This window comes from Macaca nemestrina, chromosome 12, assembly GCF_043159975.1.
Source record: "Macaca nemestrina isolate mMacNem1 chromosome 12, mMacNem.hap1, whole genome shotgun sequence".
Lineage (NCBI taxonomy): Eukaryota > Metazoa > Chordata > Mammalia > Primates > Cercopithecidae > Macaca > Macaca nemestrina.
In genome coordinates, this window is record NC_092136.1 from 122703226 (window position 1) to 122726088 (window position 22863).

General features: G+C 40.6%; 1 protein-coding gene and 1 pseudogene across 14 annotated transcripts in view; both read left to right on the forward strand.

The window, feature by feature from the left end:
* The window catches only part of JHY (junctional cadherin complex regulator), a 76879-nt gene that overhangs the window by 53634 nt on the left and 382 nt on the right, over nucleotides 1-22863 (forward strand). For 9 of the 14 annotated variants that reach the window (XM_071075738.1, XM_071075735.1, XM_071075739.1 and 6 more), the window contains 4 exons: nucleotides 3642-3936; nucleotides 13623-13703; nucleotides 14490-14618; nucleotides 16399-16868. In XM_071075738.1, the coding sequence (XP_070931839.1) occupies nucleotides 3642-3936; nucleotides 13623-13703; nucleotides 14490-14618; nucleotides 16399-16596 (703 nt within the window). In that variant the 3' untranslated portion in view covers nucleotides 16597-16868. Of the gene's footprint in view, nucleotides 1-3641; nucleotides 3937-13622; nucleotides 13704-14489; nucleotides 14619-16398; nucleotides 16869-21203; nucleotides 21273-22863 lie in introns of those variants that run through there. The other 5 variants (XR_011611132.1, XM_071075740.1, XM_071075742.1 and 2 more) reach the window with 5 other exon arrangements.
* Nucleotides 17114-18322, forward strand: LOC105476332 (ATP synthase F(0) complex subunit B1, mitochondrial pseudogene; annotated as a pseudogene).

Sequence of the window (22863 nt, forward strand, 5' to 3'; positions counted from 1 at the left end):
TCAACTTTCTAGACTGCTTTCTTTCTCGTTCTAGACTTGCTACGCAGCTGTCCTGCTGAGGATTCCCTTTGCCTTTCTTCTGATAGGATTCTCTTTTCAGTATCTCACATTTTCCTTAGTTTGTTTGAGCACCCCTTCCGGTGATTTTTTTCAGATTGAAAATGTGGTCTAAGGACAGGGGACAGGGTGATGGTCAGTTCTCAGCATGCCAGTGTCTTGTGCCACACTTGTTTTCTGACTGCATTCCGCTGTTGTTGTGCTCATATTATCCTTGAGAATCTCCATGTCCTCATGGAGACTCTCTTCACTCTTCTCCTTCGTCACCCTTCCTGTTTTTTTACATCCCCGTTCTCTTTCTTAGTTTCCTGTCTAATTTTGGTAGAGAACATCCTCCACTGCTTGAGAAGTAAATGTTTTGAGATCTTGCTGAAATTATCTTTCTTCTGCCCTCGCCCCTGATTGGTAGCTTGGCAGAGGATTGTAGAATTCTTGATTGAAAATTGGCCGGGCACGGTGGCTCACGCCTGTAATCACAGCACTTTGGGAGGCCAAGGCGGGTGGATCACAAGGTCAGGAGTTTGAGACCAGCCTGGCCAAAACAGTGAAACCCCGTCTCTACTAAAAATACAAAAAATTAACCGGCCATGGTGGCAGGCACCTGTAATCCCAGCTACTCGGGAGGCTGAGGCAGGAGAATGGCATGAACCCGGGAGGTGGAGGTTGTGATGAGCCAAGATTATGATGTCACCCACTCCAGCCTGGGTGACAGAGCAAGACTCCGTCTCAAAAGAAAAAAAAAAAAAAGAAAGAAAGAAAGAGAGAGAGAGAAAGAAAATCATTGTCCCTCAGAATTGCCTTCTTGCATCCAGTGTTGCTGTTGAGAAATCTGAAGCCACCTTATTCTTGATCCTTTATATATAACTTGTTTTGTTTTGTTTTGTTTTGTTTTGTTTTGTTTTCTGGAAGCTTTAGGATCTTTTCTTTTTCTCTACTGAAGTGAAATTTCATAATAATGTGCCTTCGTATAGGTCTATTTTCATAGATTAAGCTGGGGCTTTTAAACCTGAAAACACATGACCTTCAGTTCTGGGAAAATTTCTTGAGTCATCTTATGGGTAGTTCCATTCAACCATTTTCTGTTTGCTCTTTCTAGAAACTCCTATGATTCAGATGTGTTTTTCCAGGACTGTTATTATGATTTTGTTTTCTCTTTCCTTCTCCATTTCTTTGTAATTTTGTTCTACTGTCTGGGAGGGTTTCTCAGTCCTAGCTTCCAGTCTTTCTACTGCTATCATGTTTGTTAATTTCCGACAGGATTTTTTGTTGTTGTTTCTGTTATTGGTTTCTGAGTGTTCCTCTTTTTATAGCCTCATGTTTTTGTTCGTGGATGCAACATCCTTTTTTCTCAACATCTTCTTAGATTTTCAACAAGGCAAAATAGGCTGTAAGGGCCCTTGTGACTGAATTTTTCAGTGTTTTTAATTCCCCGCTTTGTTTCTCTTTCCTCTAGGTCTTTGTCAGTGATGTTTGTTTCTCTTCTCCTATTTTGCTGCCTTCCACCTTACGGCTTGTGTCAGATGTCTGGCAATGCTTGATCATCTTCTCATGATCAAGTATGAGGGACTAGAAAGCTTATTGGAAGCTCTGAGTGACAGTGCTTGTTGACTTGGAGTACCTATAGAATGATCTGTGGGGGCCATCTGATAGGAAGCTCCTCCTGTAAGTTTTAGGTCTTTTATCTTGGTGGTCAGATTTATTATCTGTGCTTGGTGCTTCACGGGCAGGAGACTCGTTGGCTTCTTCAGAATGAAAACCTCCAGTGAGCTGTGGAGAGAGGGAAGGGACAGTTGCCTAGGTGCACAAAATGGAGATTGTGATCTGGAGATCTGACTGGTTCTTCTTTCTTTTTTTCTGAGACAAGAGTCTCACTCTGTCGCCAGGCTGGAGTGCAGTGGCGCGATCTCAGCTCACTGCAACCTCTGCCTACCGGGTTCAAACGATTCTCCTGCCTCAGCCTCCCGTGTAGCTGGGACTACAGGCACGCACCACCACGCCAAGCTAGTTTTTGTGTTTTTAGTAGAGACTGGGTTTCATCATGTTGGCCAGGATGGTCTCAATCTCTTGACCTCATGATCCACCCGCCTCGGCCTCCCAAAATGCTGGGATTACAGGCATGAGCCACCACGCCCGGCCCCCTTTGAATATTATGTGTCTCAAATTTACTCTATTTTCTCCTGTAGGAACCCCAAATAGCTGTATATTAGATTGTCTATTCTAGACTTCATGCCTTTTAAACTGTTTTTAGTTTACACCTTTTATCTCTCAGTGCTTCTTTTTGAAAAATGTATTTAAATAAGTTTTCCAGCATAATAAATCTCTCTTTACCTGTGTCCAAGATGTGCTTTTTAATGTATCCATTGAGTTTTAAATTTCAATGATGATATTTTCCATGTCCAGAATTTCTATTTGGTTCTGATTGAACCTCTCTGTTCTTTTTCCAAAATACAGGATTTTAAAATATGTCTCTTGGGTTCTTAACTTCTTTTTTCGTGTCTTTACTCATCTTAAACAACCTTATGAATGTTATCTAGGATCTCTCTATGTGAAGTTCTTGGAAGTCTACTATTGCTATTTGGATGTGTGTGCATGTGTGTCTGCTGACTCTCATACTTGACAGATTATTTCCTCTTCTGGGCAAGGACCTTGGATTGTGAACTCACATTTAGCCACCTTTCCTGTGGAAACCTAGGCAGGCTTGGGTGGGAGTGTATTTATCCAGAGAAGTTTTATATTTGCTTCTGCCAGATACTACAGAAGTATCCCTCATCCAAGATCATTTTTATGTTAGTTTCTTCATGTTGGATTTCCATGATTGTGTGGGTAAGGTAAATTTGAAATCCAAATATTGTCCTATAGATACTCACAAGAGCTTGTTGTTGCTGTTGGGTTTTTGTGGGGAGTGGGGTTTGTTCTGTTTTTCTATTCAGAGCCCAGAGACCAAGACAGACAGACTTGCTTATTGTTTCTCATGGCTGGTGAATGGGTTTTTAATTAATGTGGCTTTTAACTGAGGATGAGGATGTAGCACCTCAAGTTATAGTCTTCTTACAACGATCTTAGTTCTGATTCCCTGCCTCACACAGCACCAAGATCTTGCATATCCTATACCAGCGTTAACTATTAAAACTCACGCCTGTAGACCCAAAACTCTTGTAAAGAAAGCTATAACTTCAGCTAATCTAAAATCTGCTTTGGTTTTTATTCCTTTTGTTCATTTTGGTCTTCGGAGATTTCTATTTATGTTACCAATTCAACTATGTATTTAAAGGATGTTTAATGTAATGCAACATTTCTAGGTATTTTGCAGTGGGAAGGTCTTTGAGTTTTCAAAATGGTGTTTTTCTATTCTGAATGCACTAAACAAAAGTTCTAAATAAAATGTAGACCATCCTAAAGGAAAAAGAGGAGGAGTTTAAGATAAGTAAGAAATTAATGTAGTCATGAAAAGATTAAGCTAAATGCCATTAATTTGATTTGGGAGTGATAAATTCGTCAAGTTAATGGTTCAGAAAGACTTTTATGCTAGAGGTCTTATGTATCCAGATTTTATTAATAGATTTGTGCTTTCTTTTTTCATTAAGGAAATTCCATTCTTCTTCTGACAGCCAGCCCGTTAGAGCTTCTCCAGATTCATGGCTCACCCAGATAATGGAGCAGCATCAGCAAGCCTTGGTGCAGCTGACCGACGTGCAGCCCAGTGAAGGGGCCTTATCCAGCGTCACGCTTCCACCTATACTGTCAAGGGTAGAAAGTGAATCCCAACTCAGTTCAGAGAGAAGCCAAAGAAACCAAGTGAATATTAGCCGTAGCAATTCTGAAGGCTATCTGTTTCAACTGGAAAAGGGAAAAAAGCATAAGAAAAGAAGCAGCAGTAAGGTAATAAAAGCACCATTTTACCAAGTAACCCTTCAATTTTGAGAATACAGATGGACCTTTATTTAATTATAGCCCTGGAACAGGGATGGTCATTACTGAGTTGCTGCCACACTGGCTGGCCCAGAGTCCTAAGGAGTTTCTTACTCCTGCCCCTGCTACTCCCTGGGGTTTCCCTCCCCTTCTTTCTAGAAGTTGTTGCTGCCAGGGATGCCCATTTCTCCCTCTTGTTCAAGTCATCTTGGCGAGAGGTCTCCACTTGCAGAGTGGCAAAACTCCTCCTTTCATCCCCAGCTGAAACATCCCTTCCTCAGAAAAGCTTCCATACTCCACCCCAAGCCCCATGCTAACCTGAGTCTTCATGGTTATTAAGTCATTTCTTCCCAGCTCATTCTCATATCTTAAAAAGCAGAGAAAGTGGGGTTGAGTGAGTGAAAGCGCTTGTTGCCATTGCATTTTTCCCACCATCCGCCACCATGAGAACTCATCTTGGCCCTAATCTTACCCCAACTTCTGCAGTAAAATACGTGGGCTGGCCAGTGATTGAACTTTCCTCTCAAACGTTAGCTGACCTTTACTGAGTTCTTTGTCTCAAATCAATTCACCATTACTAGCATCTTGGTGCACTTAAATCTTTTCTCTTAGGGCCTACATGATTTAACAAGTAAAATTGGAGGCCCAAAGTAGAATGTTTTCAGTAAGAAATGAAGGAGCGTAGGAAGGAGACTCTTTATGTCCTGTGTATTTCTCTTCTGTCACTGGCAATAAAAAGCCCTCAGGAAAGGTCACTTGCTTCCAGTGTCAAATAATAAGGAAAAAGCTAGAAAATGCATTATATTTTACAGGCAACAGGGAAAGGCCTGGTTGAAAGCAATAAGCCTGTGGTGAGTTGGGTTTTCAGGGAACAGACTGAAATGGAGATTTGCATGCAGGAGGTCTATAGTGGAGCAACCTTGGGAACCTCCCCTTTAAGGGAGTGAGGGAAGCGGGGCTGGGCAGAGATGGGCTGTGATGCAGACACAGCAGTAGCCTTGGCCACGGTTCTGAGGGTTCTAAAGTTGGGATGGCCCTTCAAAGGCAAGGGGCCCAGGCTTTTGTTCTCCCATACCGACCTGCCATTGGATAGTGACTGCCCCTGGGGAAGGGTGGTGACTTTGGGCACAGCAGCTCCGCGTGACTGAGGCAGTTTTTAGGGAGGAACTCAGCTGTGAGCCATCAGCGGACAGCACTCCCAGCATCTGGGGAAATGAGTGCCTTAGTCCAGAAGGGCCTCCACTCTAGACAACTTGAGAGGAATTAAGCAAATGATTTCTAAGTTGAATTCAGTTTGTTATTAAATAATTTCTAGTCTGGGCGTGGTGGCTAACGCCTGTAATCCCAGCACTTTGGGAGGCCGAGGTGGGTGGATCACCTGAGGTCAGGAGTTCAAGACCAGCTTGGACAACATGGTGAAACTCCATCTCTACTAAAATACAAAAATTAGCCAGGCATGGTAGTGGGCGCCTGTAATCTCAGCTACTGGGGAGGCTGAGGCAGGAGAATCACTTGAACCTGGGAGATGGAGGTTGCAGTGAGCCGAGATTGCAGCATTTCACTCCAGTCTGGGTAACAAGAGTGAAACTCTGTCTCAATAATAATAATAATAATGATTTCTACTAGGAACTTGTAAGGTGCTGGGATGTAAAGATGAGCCATGACCCTTCCTCAGAAGAAGCTTCCAGTTGCATGGAACTTGGGAAGGCAGACATGTAAATGCTTATTATGTTGCAGTATAATGTTGCAAGCAAAAAACAAATAATGATATTAATTAATAATAAAAGTGGTAATAATAATGTAGGCACGCATGGGGAGCACAGAGGAACATAAAGGAAAACTGATATCCTGACCCGGGGGTCAGGCAAAGCGTCAGAAGATAATTCAGAACTAAGTCTTAGAGGGTGGTGAAGAATTGGCAAAGAAGACTGCAAGAGCAGACGGGGCGCAGTGGCTCACACCTGTAATCCCAGCACTTTGGGAGGCTGAGGCAGGTGGATCACAAGGTCAGGAGTTCGAGACCAGCCTTACCAATATGGTGAAACCCCATCCCTACTAAAAATACAAAAATTAACCGGGCGTGGTGGCAGGCGCCTGTAGTCCCAGCTACTCGGGAGGCTGAGGCAGGAGAATTGCTTGAACCCGGGAGGTGGAGCTTGCAGTGAGCCAAGATTGCGCCACTGCACTCCAGCCTGGGTAACAGAGCGAGACTCCATCTCAAAAAAAAAAAAAAAAAAACAGACTGCAAGAGCAATTCAGGCGGGAGTACCAGCACAAACAGAGGTGCTGAAGCTGTAACATGGTGCATGCTGGGGATGAGAGCATTTCAGGTTCTTGTGACTAAACCTGGGAGGCAAGGAGTGTTGAAAGATGGGAGCGGAGTGGTAGATAGGGGCCAGGTCTTAGAGGATCTCATTTTCCATTCAAAGAAGTACTTTATTCTGTAGGCCAGGGGGGATCATGGAGGACTTTTAAACATGGTTGGATTTGTATTTTAGAAAGGCAGCTCTGGCTATGGTGTGCAGGACAGATGTAAGACATCCCAGAAAGTGACGGGATTAGGAAGTCTGTGGATCCTCAAGTGGAGTCTTTAGAGAAAAAGATAAGGGGTGGCCTCAAAGAGAAGGGGAAGCTGGCCTGGAACAGGCAGCAAGAGGTACTAACGAGAAGAAAAGGAGGATGTCTTGGGGCTGAGATATGACCCCAGCCCAATCCTGCAGCTCCCATCTTGAGCCCGTCTGTGTACCGCGGGTCTTCAGCTCACAACCCTGGAGTTCTTACCCCAGCTCCCTCACATACCCGCTCCTGGGGGCTCTTTGAACTCCTCATTCCAACTTCACCCGCTCATGTCTTCCCCTCTACTGGGGACAGGACCCTATCCATGCCCACATTGTGGAATCCACAACTAGTGACTTGGAGCTGGGAGAATCCCTGGTTCTGCTGTAAATAAGGAGAAAGGTGTTTCTTGTTTCTTTTCTTTTTTTGATATAGAATCTCGTTTCGTCGCCCAGGCTGGAATGCAGTGAAGCAATCTCAGCTCACTGCCACCTCCACCTCCTGAGTTCAAGTGATTCTCCTGCTTCAGCCTCCTGAGTAGCTGAGATTACAGGCACGTGCCACCACACCCGGCTGATTTTTGTGTTTTTAGTAGAGATGGGGTTTCACCATGTTGGCCAGGCTGGTCTCGAACTCCTGACCTCAGATGATCCACCTGCCTTGGCCTCCCAAATTGCTGGAATTATAGGTGTGAGCCACTGCGCCCAGCCACAAATGTGTTTTTTTAATCACGGGTAACTTCTTTTTCCACAGAAACATCATTACATGGTAGTTAGGCTGTCAGGTATTATTAGTACTGTTTTCAAGAGTTTTGTGACTAAAGTAGGTTTTGAAGACTTGACTAGGAAGCTGCACATCATCCATATTATTTCTGTAGGGACATGTATTCAGAACACATTTTCGAGGTGAGGACAGCCTGTTCACTGCAGTACATATAGATTACCAGGGCCTAAATTTAGCTCAAACACACTAGCTCACAAGGGAATCTTCTAGGTTAGGGTTCTTGCCAATGATGGGTTGTTGCTGAAAATGCAAGCTTTTGAACTCAATTCTCACTCGGCAAGATTTAGAGGAAGCCATGGACCCATTCATTCCTAGGTTCTCATCTCTGTTCCCAATATCTCTTATGACTTGGATGAGTTATTAATGCACCTGAGCCCTCTTTTCTTCATCTGCAGAATTATTCTTTCTTTTTGTAGATTTGGTGTGATATTAAGTGAAATAATGTATTAAAACCATAGCTTAGTCCCTAGCAAAGAAGAGACATCAACTAAATGTTAGTTTCCTTTCCCTTTCCCCTTCTTTTAGTTGATTGAATTTATGTTTCACTGAGAAAAATAGAGGAAAGTTCTCCGACGACAGTGTGTGTCACCAGAAATCTAAGCGCTTGGGAGGTCAGGGGAGAGGAAGGAAAATTTGCAGTTGCTGCCTTCCCAGCCATCTTTCCAACTGGGAACATCCCCCTTCCTGCTTTCTATCAGGAATGTTACAATCTATATATCCATTTTCTCAATCCAGCACCTTCAGCTTACATCTGACAAATTCACAGAAGTGCTCTTTGTCCTTTAAGATATTCCAGAAGCTAAAATGACTTAGAAATGAGCTATTTGTATAGGACAGCAGGTAGTCGAGGCACCAGACAGAGGGGATCATTATCCAGGTCATGGCCATTTGCTGGTCACATCAAATCTTTTGGTTTCCAAGGGAATTGCCCTGAATCACATTAAAACTTTGAGGATTTGTAAAGATAATAGGCCCAAACACCTTTCCTCTTCTCCTGACAGTTCTGTTGTAACTGAGTTCTGAATGCCAGGCATTGTCCATGCCATGAAATCTAGACATCAGGCAGTCAGGGATCAACGGATGACAAACGGCATAAAAATATCTGTCGCAACCCACCACGAAATGACTGCTTCAGGAGTTTGCTGATAGCTAACTCTGCTGAGCTGAAGTAATTAACTCATGTGTTGGTGTCACAGACAATTTGGGCATTGCTGCTTGACTGCTTCTAAGAAGGGGTTTATTTGGATTAAGTTTAGCAACTGCAGAGCAAATTTCCTTCACTTGCTGTTCCACAGTATTTGAGGCATTGTTTTTTGTCGTGTTTTTCAGTAACTTTCTCACACTTACACATCTGAGGAATTTTCTGGAGAATAGCTCTGCAGTGGCCCCCCAGCAGGGAACCACCTTTCAGAGCTGAAACAGGTCCTGACAGGAACAGTCAATGTCATTGCCAATCAGGGCACACTGTGTCCCAAGTTTGCAACTAAAAACTCTGCTGTCTTGAGAAGAACTGTGGTTAATTCCTGGTACAAACCTCGCATCAGGAAAGTCCTATGCCATCGTCCACTAAAGCGATCAAGTGTGAACACCAGTGCAGAGGGGCTGGTCTGGCCTTAACAATCCTCAGATGGTGCCAGACTCGGTCGATGCCAGCTCGTGTACGTCTTATGCAAAGACCAGCAGCAAATCTCATCAGGGATTGGTTGAGAGCATGCCTGCATTTTCCAATTTGTACCCCTTGTGTTTGGAGACCTAACAAGACTATCATTGTTGATTTACTTTTTTTTTTTTTTTTTTAATATTGTGCTACTATGACCTTTTAGTCTTGTAACAGCCATGGAGAGATAAATCAAAGTGAATTCTGGGGGATTATTTTTACTATAAAAGACTTTTGAGGAGCCAGAAAGTAGATTAGTGGTTGCCTAGGGCTGGAGGTGGAGGGGGCAAAGGGAGTGACTGCTAATGGGGACAGGATTTCTTTTCAGGGTGATGAAAATGTTCTAACATTGGAATGTGGTGATGTTTACACAACTTGGTGAATATACTGAAAACCATTGTATTGTACAACTTCAAGTGGGTAAATTTTGTGGTATGTGAATTATATCTCTATAAGCTGCTAAAAAGACTTTTGATGGAGAGAGATCAAACAAAATTGCACCTCTGAGAACAAATCAAGATTACTTGCGCCAACCTTAAGTAAATCCAAGATTTTTCATTGCCAGTCACCCAGAACAAACTCCTTTAGGAGCCATCACCATCCCTTGAGAAAAGTCCCTTTGCTATAAGCACTTCATCCATCTTGTAAAGGGATCAGCAGCACTTGGAGATCACCCTTTGGTCCACACTCTGGCCCTTCATATCGAGGTGTAGTACTAGACCCTGGCTCTGTTTTTCTGTGATAGCCAACATGTTTATTGTAGGTGATAGTAAGAACTGTGGCTGGAGAGCACTGGGCAATTATTCATGCTTCACACTGTGTCTTTTGTAAGTCAGTGGAATGATTAGAAGTTAAGCTGCTTCAGACTTAGGATGTGATTTGTGAGCACTGATCATTTCTTTCTCATCACCTTTGGACAAATTGGATTTACGACTTGGACATGAGCAGGCGTTTTTTCCTTCCTTTTAATTATTGGTTTACTTTGGCAAATAGATAGTAATTCAGTGACTGCAAAACAACCATACAGATGGCATATGTAAGAGAAAGAACAAATTTTCATTTGTGAAATATACGTTGTCTGAGTTCATTCACTCACTGAAAATTGGTAAAGGTTTTAAAATGTGATAATACCCAGTATAATCAAGGTTTGGATGAAAAGAGCGATCTTATGGCTCCATTGCTAATTAATTGATGGCCTTAAACATATTCATTTTATTTCAATAATTCTACTGCTATTAACTTATCTCAAAGAAATAATCAAAGTAGCCCAGAAAAACAATGCTTAACCTAGGACAGCTTAAATGTTCAACATTTAGAGGAATAAACAGTCCAACAAAACTAGATGATAGAATGTTATGCATAAAACTCACATTAAAAAATATATATACTGACAGAAAAATGTACTGTAGTACTAAAATACTTAGAAAAAATAAGAATTTGGGCTGGACGTGGTGGCACACCCCTGTAATCCCAGTACTTTGGGAGGCCCAGGCTGGTGGATCACCTGAGGTCAGGAGTTCGAGACCAGCCTGGCCAACATGGTGAAACACTGCCTCTACTAAAAATACAAAAATTAGCCAGACATGGTGGCGGGCGCCTGTAATCCCAGCTACTTGGGAGGCTGAGGCAGGAGAATCGCTGGAAACGGGGAGGTGGAGGTTGCAGTGAGCCAAGATCGCACCATTGTACTCTAGCCTGGATGACAGAGTGACACTCCATCTCAAAAAAAAAAAAGAAAGAAAAAAGAAAAAAAAGAAATGAAATGAAAAAAATAAGAATTCATGGTGAATGGACAATTGTATAAAAGTATGAACAGACAGATATAATGGACAGGCAGCAGCTCTCGTGGTTGTGCTGAGTGGTGACTTCTGTTTTCTGAAAGGAGATGTATGACTTTGAAATACCCTTCAATGAACAATGTGTCTTCTGCATACTTTAATGTTACTAATTTTTTTATGATTTTAGTCCAAAGCCTTCCTTAAGAATATTGTTTCACTTTTTAGAATTAGAATTAGAGTATTGACTATAAATGTTTAACATTCTAATGGGGCAAATTCTATTTACAGAACTTGGAATCCTTGCAGTGTAGAAGTGTTGCCCATATAGTGCATCATTTTGGCCCTTTTAAATTATTAATGCAACATGAAAGTGCTGAGATGTTAGGAATATTGCCTTCAGTGGGCAAGTAACACAATTACCATTTACAGTGATTTCTGAAATATGAGTTCATTCTTCTTACATACAAATTAATCCACAAGTAGGTGATTGCTAGCACTGGTGGTTCCACAGCTCAGAACATCAGAACCAGTATTGTGATTCTCTTTTTTCCCTGGCTACAAAATTGCTGCTGCAGCTCCAGCTCCAGGAATCACATCCTTATTTGAGCCAAGAAAAAAGGAAGGGGAAGGGGCTACCACAGCCTTAAAGCTTTCCAAAATATACACTGTACCCAACGAACTTTTGCTTAGACTTCATGGGCAAGAGCTCAGTGCTGAGGAGTCAGTGCTGGAGAATGTTTGTCTTTTGAACATCGACAGTGGGAAGTGGCAGTGGAGAAGTGAATTGGAATGACTCTGGGTACTCAGTAGACCACAGTGAGCAGGACATGGTTGATACAGTGTGTTTATACAAGTTCATTTTTAAGATTGGAGAGTTATATGCAATAATTATATCTAATATGAGAAAATGTCCTATATTAAGTCTCTGGACTATCTCTGCTAAGTTTTGTCTTAGAAAAGGGCAAGTTAGATGTATATCTTAGGACTTAATAATTAACAGGAGCGCAGCTGGTCACGGTGGCTCAGACCTGTAATCTCAGCACTTTGGGAGGCCGAGGTGGCTGGATCACTTGAGGCCAGGAGTTTGAAACCAGCTTGGCCAACGTGGTGAAACCCCGTCTCTACCAAAAGTACAAAAATTAGACAGTCTCATAACCTGGCCTCAAACTAAATAAACAGATAAAATTTTTAAAATGGAATAATTAACAGGAGATTTCAAAATTGATAAAAATTCTGTGCTTTGTCATTAACGTATAGACAGGAACTAACATCCACAGTTAGGTACACGACAGCTGCTTCTTCAATGTGGTGGATTTTTCTCCATTTTAAGCAGTAACTTACATGTGCCTTAATAAACTACTGTCATCCAACCACCTCTTTTATATTGTCTTTCCCATCCTTCCCAAAAAGGAAGCCAAATTAATTAACAAACTGAAATTTCAAAAGGATGTGAGTTCCCTGTAAGGGGAAGTAGCGAGTCTAAACTTCAGGGGATTTTTTGTGTTTTTTGTGGGTTTTTTGTTTTTTTTTTTTCCTTAAAACAGAGTCTCGCTCTGTCAACCCAGGCTGGAGTGCAGTGGTGCGATCTCGGCTCACTGCAACCTCCGCCTCCCAGGTTCAAGCGATTCTCCTGCCTCAGCCCCCCAAGTAGCTGGGATTACAGGTGCCTGCCACCACACCTGCCTAATTTTTGTATTTTTAGTAGGGACAGGGTTTCACCCTGGCCAGGCTGGTCTCGAACTTCTAACCTCAGGTGATCTGCTCACTTCAGCCTCCCAAAGTGCTGGTATTACAGGCATGAGTCACCATGCCCAGCCTAAACTTCAGTTTTAATTTTGAAAGCAGTGGTTTGGGGGATATCTTAATCTATCAGGGGATAGACAGGCAGTAGAATATTAGGGTTTTTTCCTGCCTATTATTGTGCTCAGGTGCCATGATCTAATCAGTCAGTTGTCTCACTTTCTTGCTGTCCATCCTTTTAAATAGGCAATACTAATAAGAGTTGTCATATTAAATTCTGTGTGCCCTTCAACATATCTGAAATCACACTGACTGAACAAAATGAGTTTCTTAGTGAGTCTTGCCAAGACTCTCAAATGCTTACTTTTCTTTTGAATATTATAAATGGATTATAATTGTTTTTCCCTTAAAATTCTCTTTTTCCCCCAATAATCAATAGCAAAACTTGAAAGGTTGGTACCTTCTTCTCTTCTGGAGTGTCTCCAACAGATAATGCTGTGACATCACTGGACAGGGTATTCTCTTTTTGAAGCACTGTGTTTATCTGATGCGTTTCGATGCTTTCTTCCAGGGAAGTTATTTGGCTCAGCAAACTGTCTAAGACTGGACAAAATGGTAATAGGAGCAGTGGCAAAGTAATAACATATATGTTGTGTTAAAAACGTTAATAGCAAGGGCCAGGTGAAGTGGCTAACATCTGTAATCCCAGCGACTCAAGAGGCTGAGGTGGGAGGATCACTTAAGCTCAGGAGTTCAAGCCCAGAAGTTCAAGACCAGCCTGGGCAACATAGCAAAATCAGGTATCTCCAAAAAAATTAAAATAAAAAACATTCATAAGAAAACAGGACATCACTAGCTTGAAAACTTTTATTTGTAATTTCAGAATTTCAAGTTTCTTTATTGCAGAAGTGGAAAAGTGAAAATATGTTAGCTAACCAGCTACAAATTACCAAAGAGACTATTACCAATAACTACCACTAAAATGGAAGAATTGTCTGGAAATGCAGCCATTCTCTGACAGTGCACACAGGCTTTCATTATTTTCCTTCTTACTTGATGTGGCTATGACACCTTTCGGAGTGGTAGGAGTAGGGGGACACACAAGTCCTTAAAACAAACTGTTTCTGTGGTTGTATTTTTAGAACACCAAGCTGAAAGGTTATCAGAAAAGAGACGTGAAGCTTGGAGGCCTCGGACCTGACTTTGAGTCCATCAGAGACAAAGTGAGTGAGATGCACATACAGTGTTTCCAGACCTGACTCAGCCCATCTGTCTGTTAGGAAACTTTATGAAGATGCCCCCCCAGAATTAAGCCTTAATTCAAATGTCTCACTCTGAATAGAGACCCTTCCGAAATAACATTGGTATAGAGACCCGGACACGCCTCTTGCCTTAAAATAAAAATATGTAGCCCATGTTGTTATATGTATCTGTCTTTCGGTTAGTTTTGAAGGCCTGCACGGCACAGTGGGACCCGTGCACATGAAAATAAATGTGTATGTTACGTGGTCGTTGGTCTTTCCCACTAGAGTTATCTTGATAATCGTGAAGAGTGGCTACAGAGAAGACACTTAGAGGAAGAGTTACCCAACCCCTGAAAAGTGCATCCACTTTATTCTCTTTCCTCTAGTGAAAGGAGATCTTCATTTAATGTGTTTTAACTGCAGTTGCACTCAAGGCATAAAAAGAGAGTATAGTTCAAAGTTGGAAGCAAAAATGAAAATAAATTGGGTAAATGCAACAAAGAAGGTTCTGAATGTGATTTAGCCCCTGTTAAGGGCATACTGGGCGTGCTATTGCAGTGAGGTGCCTCCTCACAGAGAGACTATTTCAAGGAGAAACAATTAACTTAACCGTTTCACTGCTACCACCTTACTCTAGGTGATCCCATTTCTCCTCTACAGCTGATAAGATATGCCCAGTATACCAAAACCAGGGCATCACTTTAAATAGAGAGCAGAGAGGAGTAGCAGCACCTGGATTCATCATAACTTTGTTTCTCTGAACAGACGCAAAAATTAATACACCAAAAGGAATATGCAAAACAAGTCAAGGAGTACAACATGAAGACACTATCCGTTCTATCAAAACCACAAACAGAAAAAGCTCAAAATAAATCTGCTATCCCTCGGCAGAAGGTAAGAAATTCTCAACAAGGCATTTATATTTTCAATTAAAAGGAAACTTTTATTACCGCTCTTTTTTTTTTTTTTTTTTTTTTTTTTTTGATTAGCAACAGGGTCTTGCTGTCTTGCCCAGGATGGTCATAAACTCCTGGGCTCAAGCTATCCTCCCAACTAAGCCCAAAGTGCTGGGATTACAGGCAGAGCCAACACACCCAACCTGTTTTCTTGTAACTTAAGAAAAACCTGCCCATGTTTTTTGGAACACAGGAGATGTTTTAACTACTTCCATTCCTGTAGCTACCCATCATTCACAAATAGCAATGCAATAGTCACACACACACACACACACACGCACACACACACACGCACACACACGATGCTGTAAAGTTAACCTTTATTTTTCCTGAAGTGATTGTCTCCACGTCTTTTCTTCCAAGAACAGTATTTTAAATTTGTCACACATAAAAATTAAATAATCATGTGATTTCTTAAATGAGCAAGCTTCATCATCAATTTTATTTTGTATCATTAAATAAACTTTAAGGCAGTTGTTGTCTTCTTGCTGCTTATATGTCAAAGAAAAGACACATAATCATCGTTTCTCTCAACTTCATTCCCCTACACTTTCCGTAAGGATTGTAGTATATAAGTTCCTCTATTGAAGAAAAATGATTTCATGGAATACAGAATGTTCTCCCTCTCAGATGGCATCAACCATCAGTCATGATGTGAATGAAATATGTACACAGAGCTTTGCAGTACAAGTCTCTGCCTCAATTGATCTCTCCAGTCCCTGTAAGGACACGGGACCCTTTGCACGAGGAACAAGAGATCCTTTGGTGCCTGCAGGAATTTGTACTTCATGTTCTCTTTCACAGACCATCATATTTTCTATTTATTGCCTTTCTTCCTCAGACCTTGAAGACCTCAATCCACTTGATTGAGTTTCTATGGTGCTACTTTTTCTTTTTTCTCTAATCCCTTATTTTTTCATGAAGTGTTTCAAGGCAACAAACCTATAATTAGAAATATCTGTAACCTTCACCTACATGCACTGAGAAGTCTAGACTTTTCCTTCCTACATTTTAGAGGTTTTTTCCCCCTCTTGCAGGACTGAAAGCGTACAATCCATTTGTATTTCAGCTATCAACAATCTCTTACTAAAATGCAAAACTGTTATAAAGGCAGGTTTAGAAATCCTATTTAGTGATCTCATTTTTATTGTAATGCCTTTCATAACTGACATCACTGAGAAAAAGACTGTGTTTTTCAGCATCTAGATTGCTATAGAAAGGAAAAAAATTCAACCTCAAATACTTTCTAGATCCTAGGAACAAGAATATCTGGTATAATGATGGGAGCTCAAGTGTATGTAAACTACAGTGATGTCTGTGGTCTCAAGCTGTAACAAGTCTTCTTTGGATAGAAAGGTCTATTAATATCTCCTTAATAGAAGTTTGGTTTTACTAAGACTTCCAGAAACTAAGTAGACCAAACACATAAGAAGGAACACTTGAAGGAAACTCAGTTTTATGACAAAAGCATCCAAAGGACACAACTGTATGTATTATTCTTCAACTCCTTTTTTTCCACAATATATTGTTTTGGGGCTAATATATTTTGTTTAAACTGTGTGTTATATTGCATTATTTGATCTCCATTTCCACCAATGTCTTAGTAAGTTATAGTGATTTTTCTCCATTTATATTATGAACAAACATTTCCTAGATTTTATTTAAGGAATCCAGGCTCACTTGGCATTTCAAATAAAATTTCATCTTTATGCGTTTAGGCTTTGGAATACGCTAAGACCATCCCCAAACCCAAACCATCAAATCTGACTCATCAAGCATCAAAGGAACAAAAAAACCCAACCTATGCTGGGAAAGAAGAAAGTTTACCTGAAATCTCACTGCTGGAAATACTACAGAACAGACACGAAAGGGAAAAACAGGCTGTGGCTGCTTTCAAAGTCCTTCACATCGTATAGACAACATTTGATAGGAAGGAGACCAAAATTGGTCCAGGAATGGACGCGGAGAAAAGAAATGCCACCCACCTTCTCTGCGTTGAGAGTAATGGCTTATTATTATCATCTATCTGCAGTCCATGCTTGCTTTCTGCAGGATTTAAAATATGAGGCCCAATTGGATTATGGTGCCATATTTTACTTTCTAGGAAGAAAATTTTTTTAATTATTTATTTTCAAATCAGTTAGAATTGGAGCTGAATAATAACTAGAGAATAAAGCTTTTGGTTTTATATTGATCTTTTGATTTCTTAATCTCTACCCCATTCCTTAGCGTAATGGAAACCTTAAAGTTACCCAGAAATAAATGTAGTTGTGTTTCTCTCTTACCTTCCTAGTAAGAAAAACAAGTGTAAACACTTCAGTTTCTCCTAAAATGAACTCAGTCATCCGTAAATTTTGTGATAACATTTCAAAATGTTACTAAAATCTCCAAGTTTGGCAAAGGGCATATATATATATATATATATATATATATATATATATATATATATATATATATATATATATATAAAGTTGAGGCCGGGCCCAGTGGCTCACGCCTGTAATCCCAGCACTTTGAGAAGCTGAGGCAGGTGAATTGCTTGAGGCCAGGAGTTTGAGACCAGCCTGGGCAACATGGTGAAACCCCATCTCTACTAAAAATACAAAAATTAGCTAGGCGTGGTGGTGCATGTCTATAGTCCCAGGTACTCAGAAGGCTGAGGCACGAGAATCGCTTGAACCCAGGAGGCGGAGGTCACAGTGAGCCGAGATTGTGCCACTCCACTCCAGCCTGGGCAACAGATCAAGACTCTGTCTCAACAACAGCAACAAAAGGTTCCTGCCCTGACACATTCTCTGGTCGGGGTCTCAGGGATGTGAAGACAGCTGGCTGCCTGTGTCTTCGCCGACCATGCTGTCCTGGGTGGCACTTTCTGCCACTGCCACAGTGGCCCCCTCTCTGTAGAATGCAGTTTTCCTAGGTCCAGGGGTATTGCAGGCGACAAGGACCTTTCACACAGGGCAGCGACTCCTTGCCCCTCTACCCCCTCTTCCTTCCTTTTCCTATAGAGGAAAAGTTCATTTGGGGCTGATCCCTGAGGAATTCTTCCAATTTCTTTATCCTAAAAGCAGTGTAACAGGACACTATGTGCCCTAAAATGGGCTTATCTTGTATGCTTTATCCAAAGAAATATACGTGATTACCACAGAGACCTTCTCTACTATATCAATAGTAGGGTTACTTTCTGTAATTTAAAAATATGGTGCCTCTATTGGAGAATCTGCTTATAAACTCAATGAGCAAGACACTGCCCAAACTAGAAGAGGTGAAGCAGGCTTCCATCAAACAAATCCAGGATGCAATTGATTTGGAGAAGTCGCAGTGCTCACTGGTTCAGAAGCGCCATTACCTTTTTGATGTGCAGAGGAATAACATTGCTATGGCTTTGAAGGTTACTTACTGGGAATGACTGCATAGAGTGTATAAGGAAGTAAAGAATCACCTGGACTATCATATATCTGTGCAGAACATGATGCGTTGAAAGGAACAAGAGCGCGTGATAAATTGGGTGGAGAAGCACGTGGTGCAGAGCATCTCTGCACAGCAGGAAAAGGAGACAATTGCCAAGTGCATTTGGGACCTAAAGCTGTTGGCAAAGAAGGTTCATGCACAGCCAGTTATGTAAATGTATCTATCCCAATTGAGACAGCCAGAAACAGTTGACTGACTAATGGAAACTAGTCTATGTGGCAAAATCTTTCTCTATTGCCCTCTACTGAAGTAGATAGTTTCTATCTCCTAAAAATGAAACATTTGTTCACTATACTGAGAGAACTCAATCTGTTGGCCAGTCAGATGTTTCCCATCCTTCTTACTGGGCATTTGAGTTGTTCCATGATCACTTTTTTTATTGTTTTTTTTTTTTGTTGTTGTTGTTGTTTTTAGACGGACTCCCGCTCTGTCGCCCAGGCTGGAGTGCAGTGGCACAATCTCGGCTCACTGCAAACTCTGCCTCCTGGATTCAAGCGATTCTCCTGTCTCAGCCTCCTGAATAGCTGGGATTGCAGGCGTGCACTACCACGTCTGGCTAATTTTTATACTTTTGGTAGAGACAGGGTTTCGCCATGTTGATCAGGCTGGTCTCGAGCTCCTGATCTCAGTTGATCCACCCACCTTGGCCTTCCAAAGTGCTGGGATTACAGGCGTTAGCTACTACGCCTGGCCCTATGATCGCTTTTGAATAAGCGGTTTGCCTTTATTAAATCTTGGTGCCTGACTAAAGATTACCAGGTTATAGTTTAAATTTGTAATTAATTCTACCATCTTGCAATAAAGTGACAATTGAATGAAACACAAATAAATAAAGAAATAAAGTTGAAAAAAATGAAGGTACATCTGGTTGTGCCTGCTCAGATGGAACAAATCCTAATGTTGTTCTAGGAGAGCATCAAGACGTTAGTTAGAAACCCTCCAACAAGTCCAGAAACACCTGATGCAGGCACCTCTGAGAGACACACTTTATCAAAGCTCCTTACTCCAAGTACATAAATTTGCTGGCCATCTTACCATCACAGATATCTTAAAATATTGTCAAATGTGTGTTTTCACACACACACACAAATAGATAAGACAAAAGCATTCCATAGTTTACTACTGAATACAAATGTCAATAAATATTTTTTAGTTTTTTAACCTTTTTTAATATTGCAAGAATTCCCAGTCTTAAAATAATTACTGGAGGGTTTAATTTTTTTACTTTCTTCCTTATATTAGATGGACATTACATTTTTAGATAGGCATATTCAGAAGTGGATATTTTGAACATCAATTTGGGGTAAATCTGTTTATCTATACGTGTATTGTAAGGACTGCTTTGGAAATTTACTCCTATGTTGTATATATTTTACATGTACTGGAATGTAGCGTAAAAGGTGCCCATACGAAACCTTCTCTTAAAACTGTAAGCAGTTAGAATTGAGAGTCTGCAAAGTAACAAGTATCTGAAGATAAACAGAAAACTGGTGAATCATGTTTCAGTGAGATTTGGAAAATGTAATATATGAGGCATTAGACTCAGGAAAATCACAGGCCAAAATGCTCCTAAAATGTATTTGTAAGAGAAGAGGCCCCTTCTGGGTGCAGGAAGACATTTCTAGAAATATGAGGTAGAATGAATAACCTTCATTAATTGTTTCCGAAATGGCCTTAAATTCTAACTTCATCTGGAAGAGAAAAAGAATGCATATAGAGACATTCGTATTTAAAGGGACAGGGTAAAAATTTTTAAATATTCCATTTGTATTAGAATATCTTAAAAGAATTTAGAGCTTGGAAAGAGTTTATCACATTCAACTGCCAGTTTTTCAGAAGAGGAAATGGAGGGGAAGAGAAAGGCTACATGACTCAGAAGTCCATCAGTCCTACTGAGAGTAATGGGAGGGTAGCCAGGTCTGAATCTCCCATCCTTCAACACCAGGAACAGTACTGTTTATTTGTCGATGGAAGGAGGTTGTCCTTGTTTCTCTGTGTGGACAAGCAACATATAGTTGCTATGAATTTCTATTTTGGACCTGAATTTCCACCAAGTTCAGTTTTTAGAAATATGCATTACTATGTACCTAATACTTTTTTAGCATGTACAATCTGCCAACTCTTTACTACATTGATAAAATTAGAATACACATATAAAGCAACTCAAACTTAGAAAATGACCAATAAAAGAGACACTATTTATTTTCTTTTTTTTCCAGAACATTTCAAAAACTTCCCAAACTGTTTTTCTGTTAGCTTAATCATTGTTAAATCCTTCACTTTCACACCTACTGTCAAGAACCTAAACTTAGCTGAAGCAGCTTAAGTGATTCAGTTCCTGTCAAACAACATTCAACAGGATTCTTACCTCCCAGGCAACTCTTTACTATCCAGTACATAAGACTCAAGGACAATAAAATTCTTTATATAGTGCCATGTGGCATCTAAAATAACTTTGGCTAGGAAATAAAACATATTTGCTGAAAGTTTGGGGTTGAAATCAAAGAATGGATTAAAGTGGCCCTTCATTTGGCTCCACGTCATCTCACAATAGTGAAATATAGCAGAATGTCACTGAACTACCATAATACTAAGGGGAGACATTTTGCAAAAACAGGGAATGACAAACACGTTTTTTGCTCCTGTTTTAAAGTAAATTGTACTAATGACAACAATAGTGATCTTTTATAGACCCAAATTGGATCAGTGATCAATTTTGTAGCATTTCTGTTTCAAATATTCAAAAACAAAAAATAATCGAATTAGAAAACAAAAAACTTCAAACTTAAGTGATGTAATGATGGCGCCCCTGTATTTGACTAGATGTTATATACATGCCATTGAAAGACACAGTACCCAATCTGCCTAATGTCTATAAACTGGTGCAAATAAAGGACATTTAAACCATGTATTCTCTCTTATTAAAGCCTCCTTTTAATTGTGTTTTTCCATCTTGAGTTTCCAACAAGAGCATCCTCTTAAAGGGAGCTTTTTTTTTTTTACAAGTAGCTGAATTTAATGACAGCTGTCTTCCTGATATTGTTTTGTATAGTAAGGAGTCTCTTGGGAGTTATCCAGAAACCAAGTCAAGAAAAGACAATGTTGAGGAACAAAATAAAAGGTAAGCCTAGCAGAGGCACTGATGCCTAATGGTTCCAATTGGGGCCTTATTATTGGTTAATGAATCATTGTCAAAACATCACAGCAAGCGTGAACGTGCACAGTCTAGTCTATAGTGAGAAAATGACTCTTCATCCCAACAGTTATTAACTGGGAGTTGTTTGAAAACACGTCCGGTAATTATAACAACACTGGAGCTAATTGAGAACTTTGTGTTGATAGCAAATGGCCCGCAATAGCAGACTAGATAACTCAAGGGGGATTCTTCTTTAATTACTTATTGAAAAATAGCAGAAAATGAATTGGATGTGGGCGATAGTCTGCAGATATCAAGACAAGTTTTGCTAATTCTATCCCAAGATGTGCTTCAAAATGTATCTGTTACCATTATATTAGAAGTAGCATTTGAATATGTGAAGTTCCTAAGTAAAAATCAGTGTTGCTTTCCTAAATATGCCTTTTTTAATATTACCTTTTCCTAGTTGGGCGCAGTGGCTCACTCCTGTAATCCCAGCACTTTGGGAAACTGAGGCGGGTGGATCACGAGGTCAGGAGATTGAGACCATTCTGGCTAACACAGTGAAACCTCGTCTCTACTAAAAGTACAAAAAAACTAGCCAGGTGTGGTGGCGGCGCCTGTAGTCCCAGCTACTTGGGAGGCTGAGGCAGGAGAATGGTGTGAACCCTGGAGGTGGAGCTTGCAGTGAGCCGAGATGGCGCCACTGCACTCCAGCCTGGGCAACAAAGCGAGACTCCGTCTCAAAAAAAAAAAGATTACCTTTTCCTGTTAGAGTAAGAATCAGACTTGAATAATATACATTTCATTCTAACAGTGAAGTATTCATAGGACAACTATAGGAATTCTCCTCCCTAATGCTAACTGTGTTTCCACAATTTCTATTCCTAATGGGTAAAAACAAGGAGACACAAAGATACAGAAATGCTCCATTTGCCTCTTTAGTTGTTTTCCCAGTCAGGAAAGGATTTAAAAGTGTAGCATGAAGTGAAATTTTTGAATGACTGTGGATTTTGTTTATCCATTGTGCTTGTTCTCCCTGCGTCAGTGATGATAAGATATTGCCAAAATAATATTATTCCCATACTATAAAGGCAAAATAAAAGCAAGGACGTATGTTCTAATAAAAAGTTATATTTAGATGCTTATTCCACTTTTTGAAATATATTGAAGCAGGGTCCCAGAAGCTGAAAATCTGATGCTCAGCACTGTCCCCTCACCCTACTGCCTCCGGACTAAGTGCAGTGTTTGTTTCTACACACCCTGTAACTTCATTAAGCAAAACCACACATCTGTCTCACAAAGAGACAGACGAAAGAAACATAAAATATCCCAATTTCCTAAGCAAACATCTGGCTAATAGAAAGCAGAAGGCTTCGGATGGAAGACTTCATTCATTCATTCATTCATTCATTCATCAAACTCTCTAAATTACTCCCTAGTGTGAAACACTCCCACTTTTCATGTTTGGTTATTCACTTTTGGCTCAGTAAAATAACTGGAAAGTTGACACTTTTCCAAAATGTTAGACAACATGTTGCAAGATACAATAAGATACAAAATGAATAGTATTTTC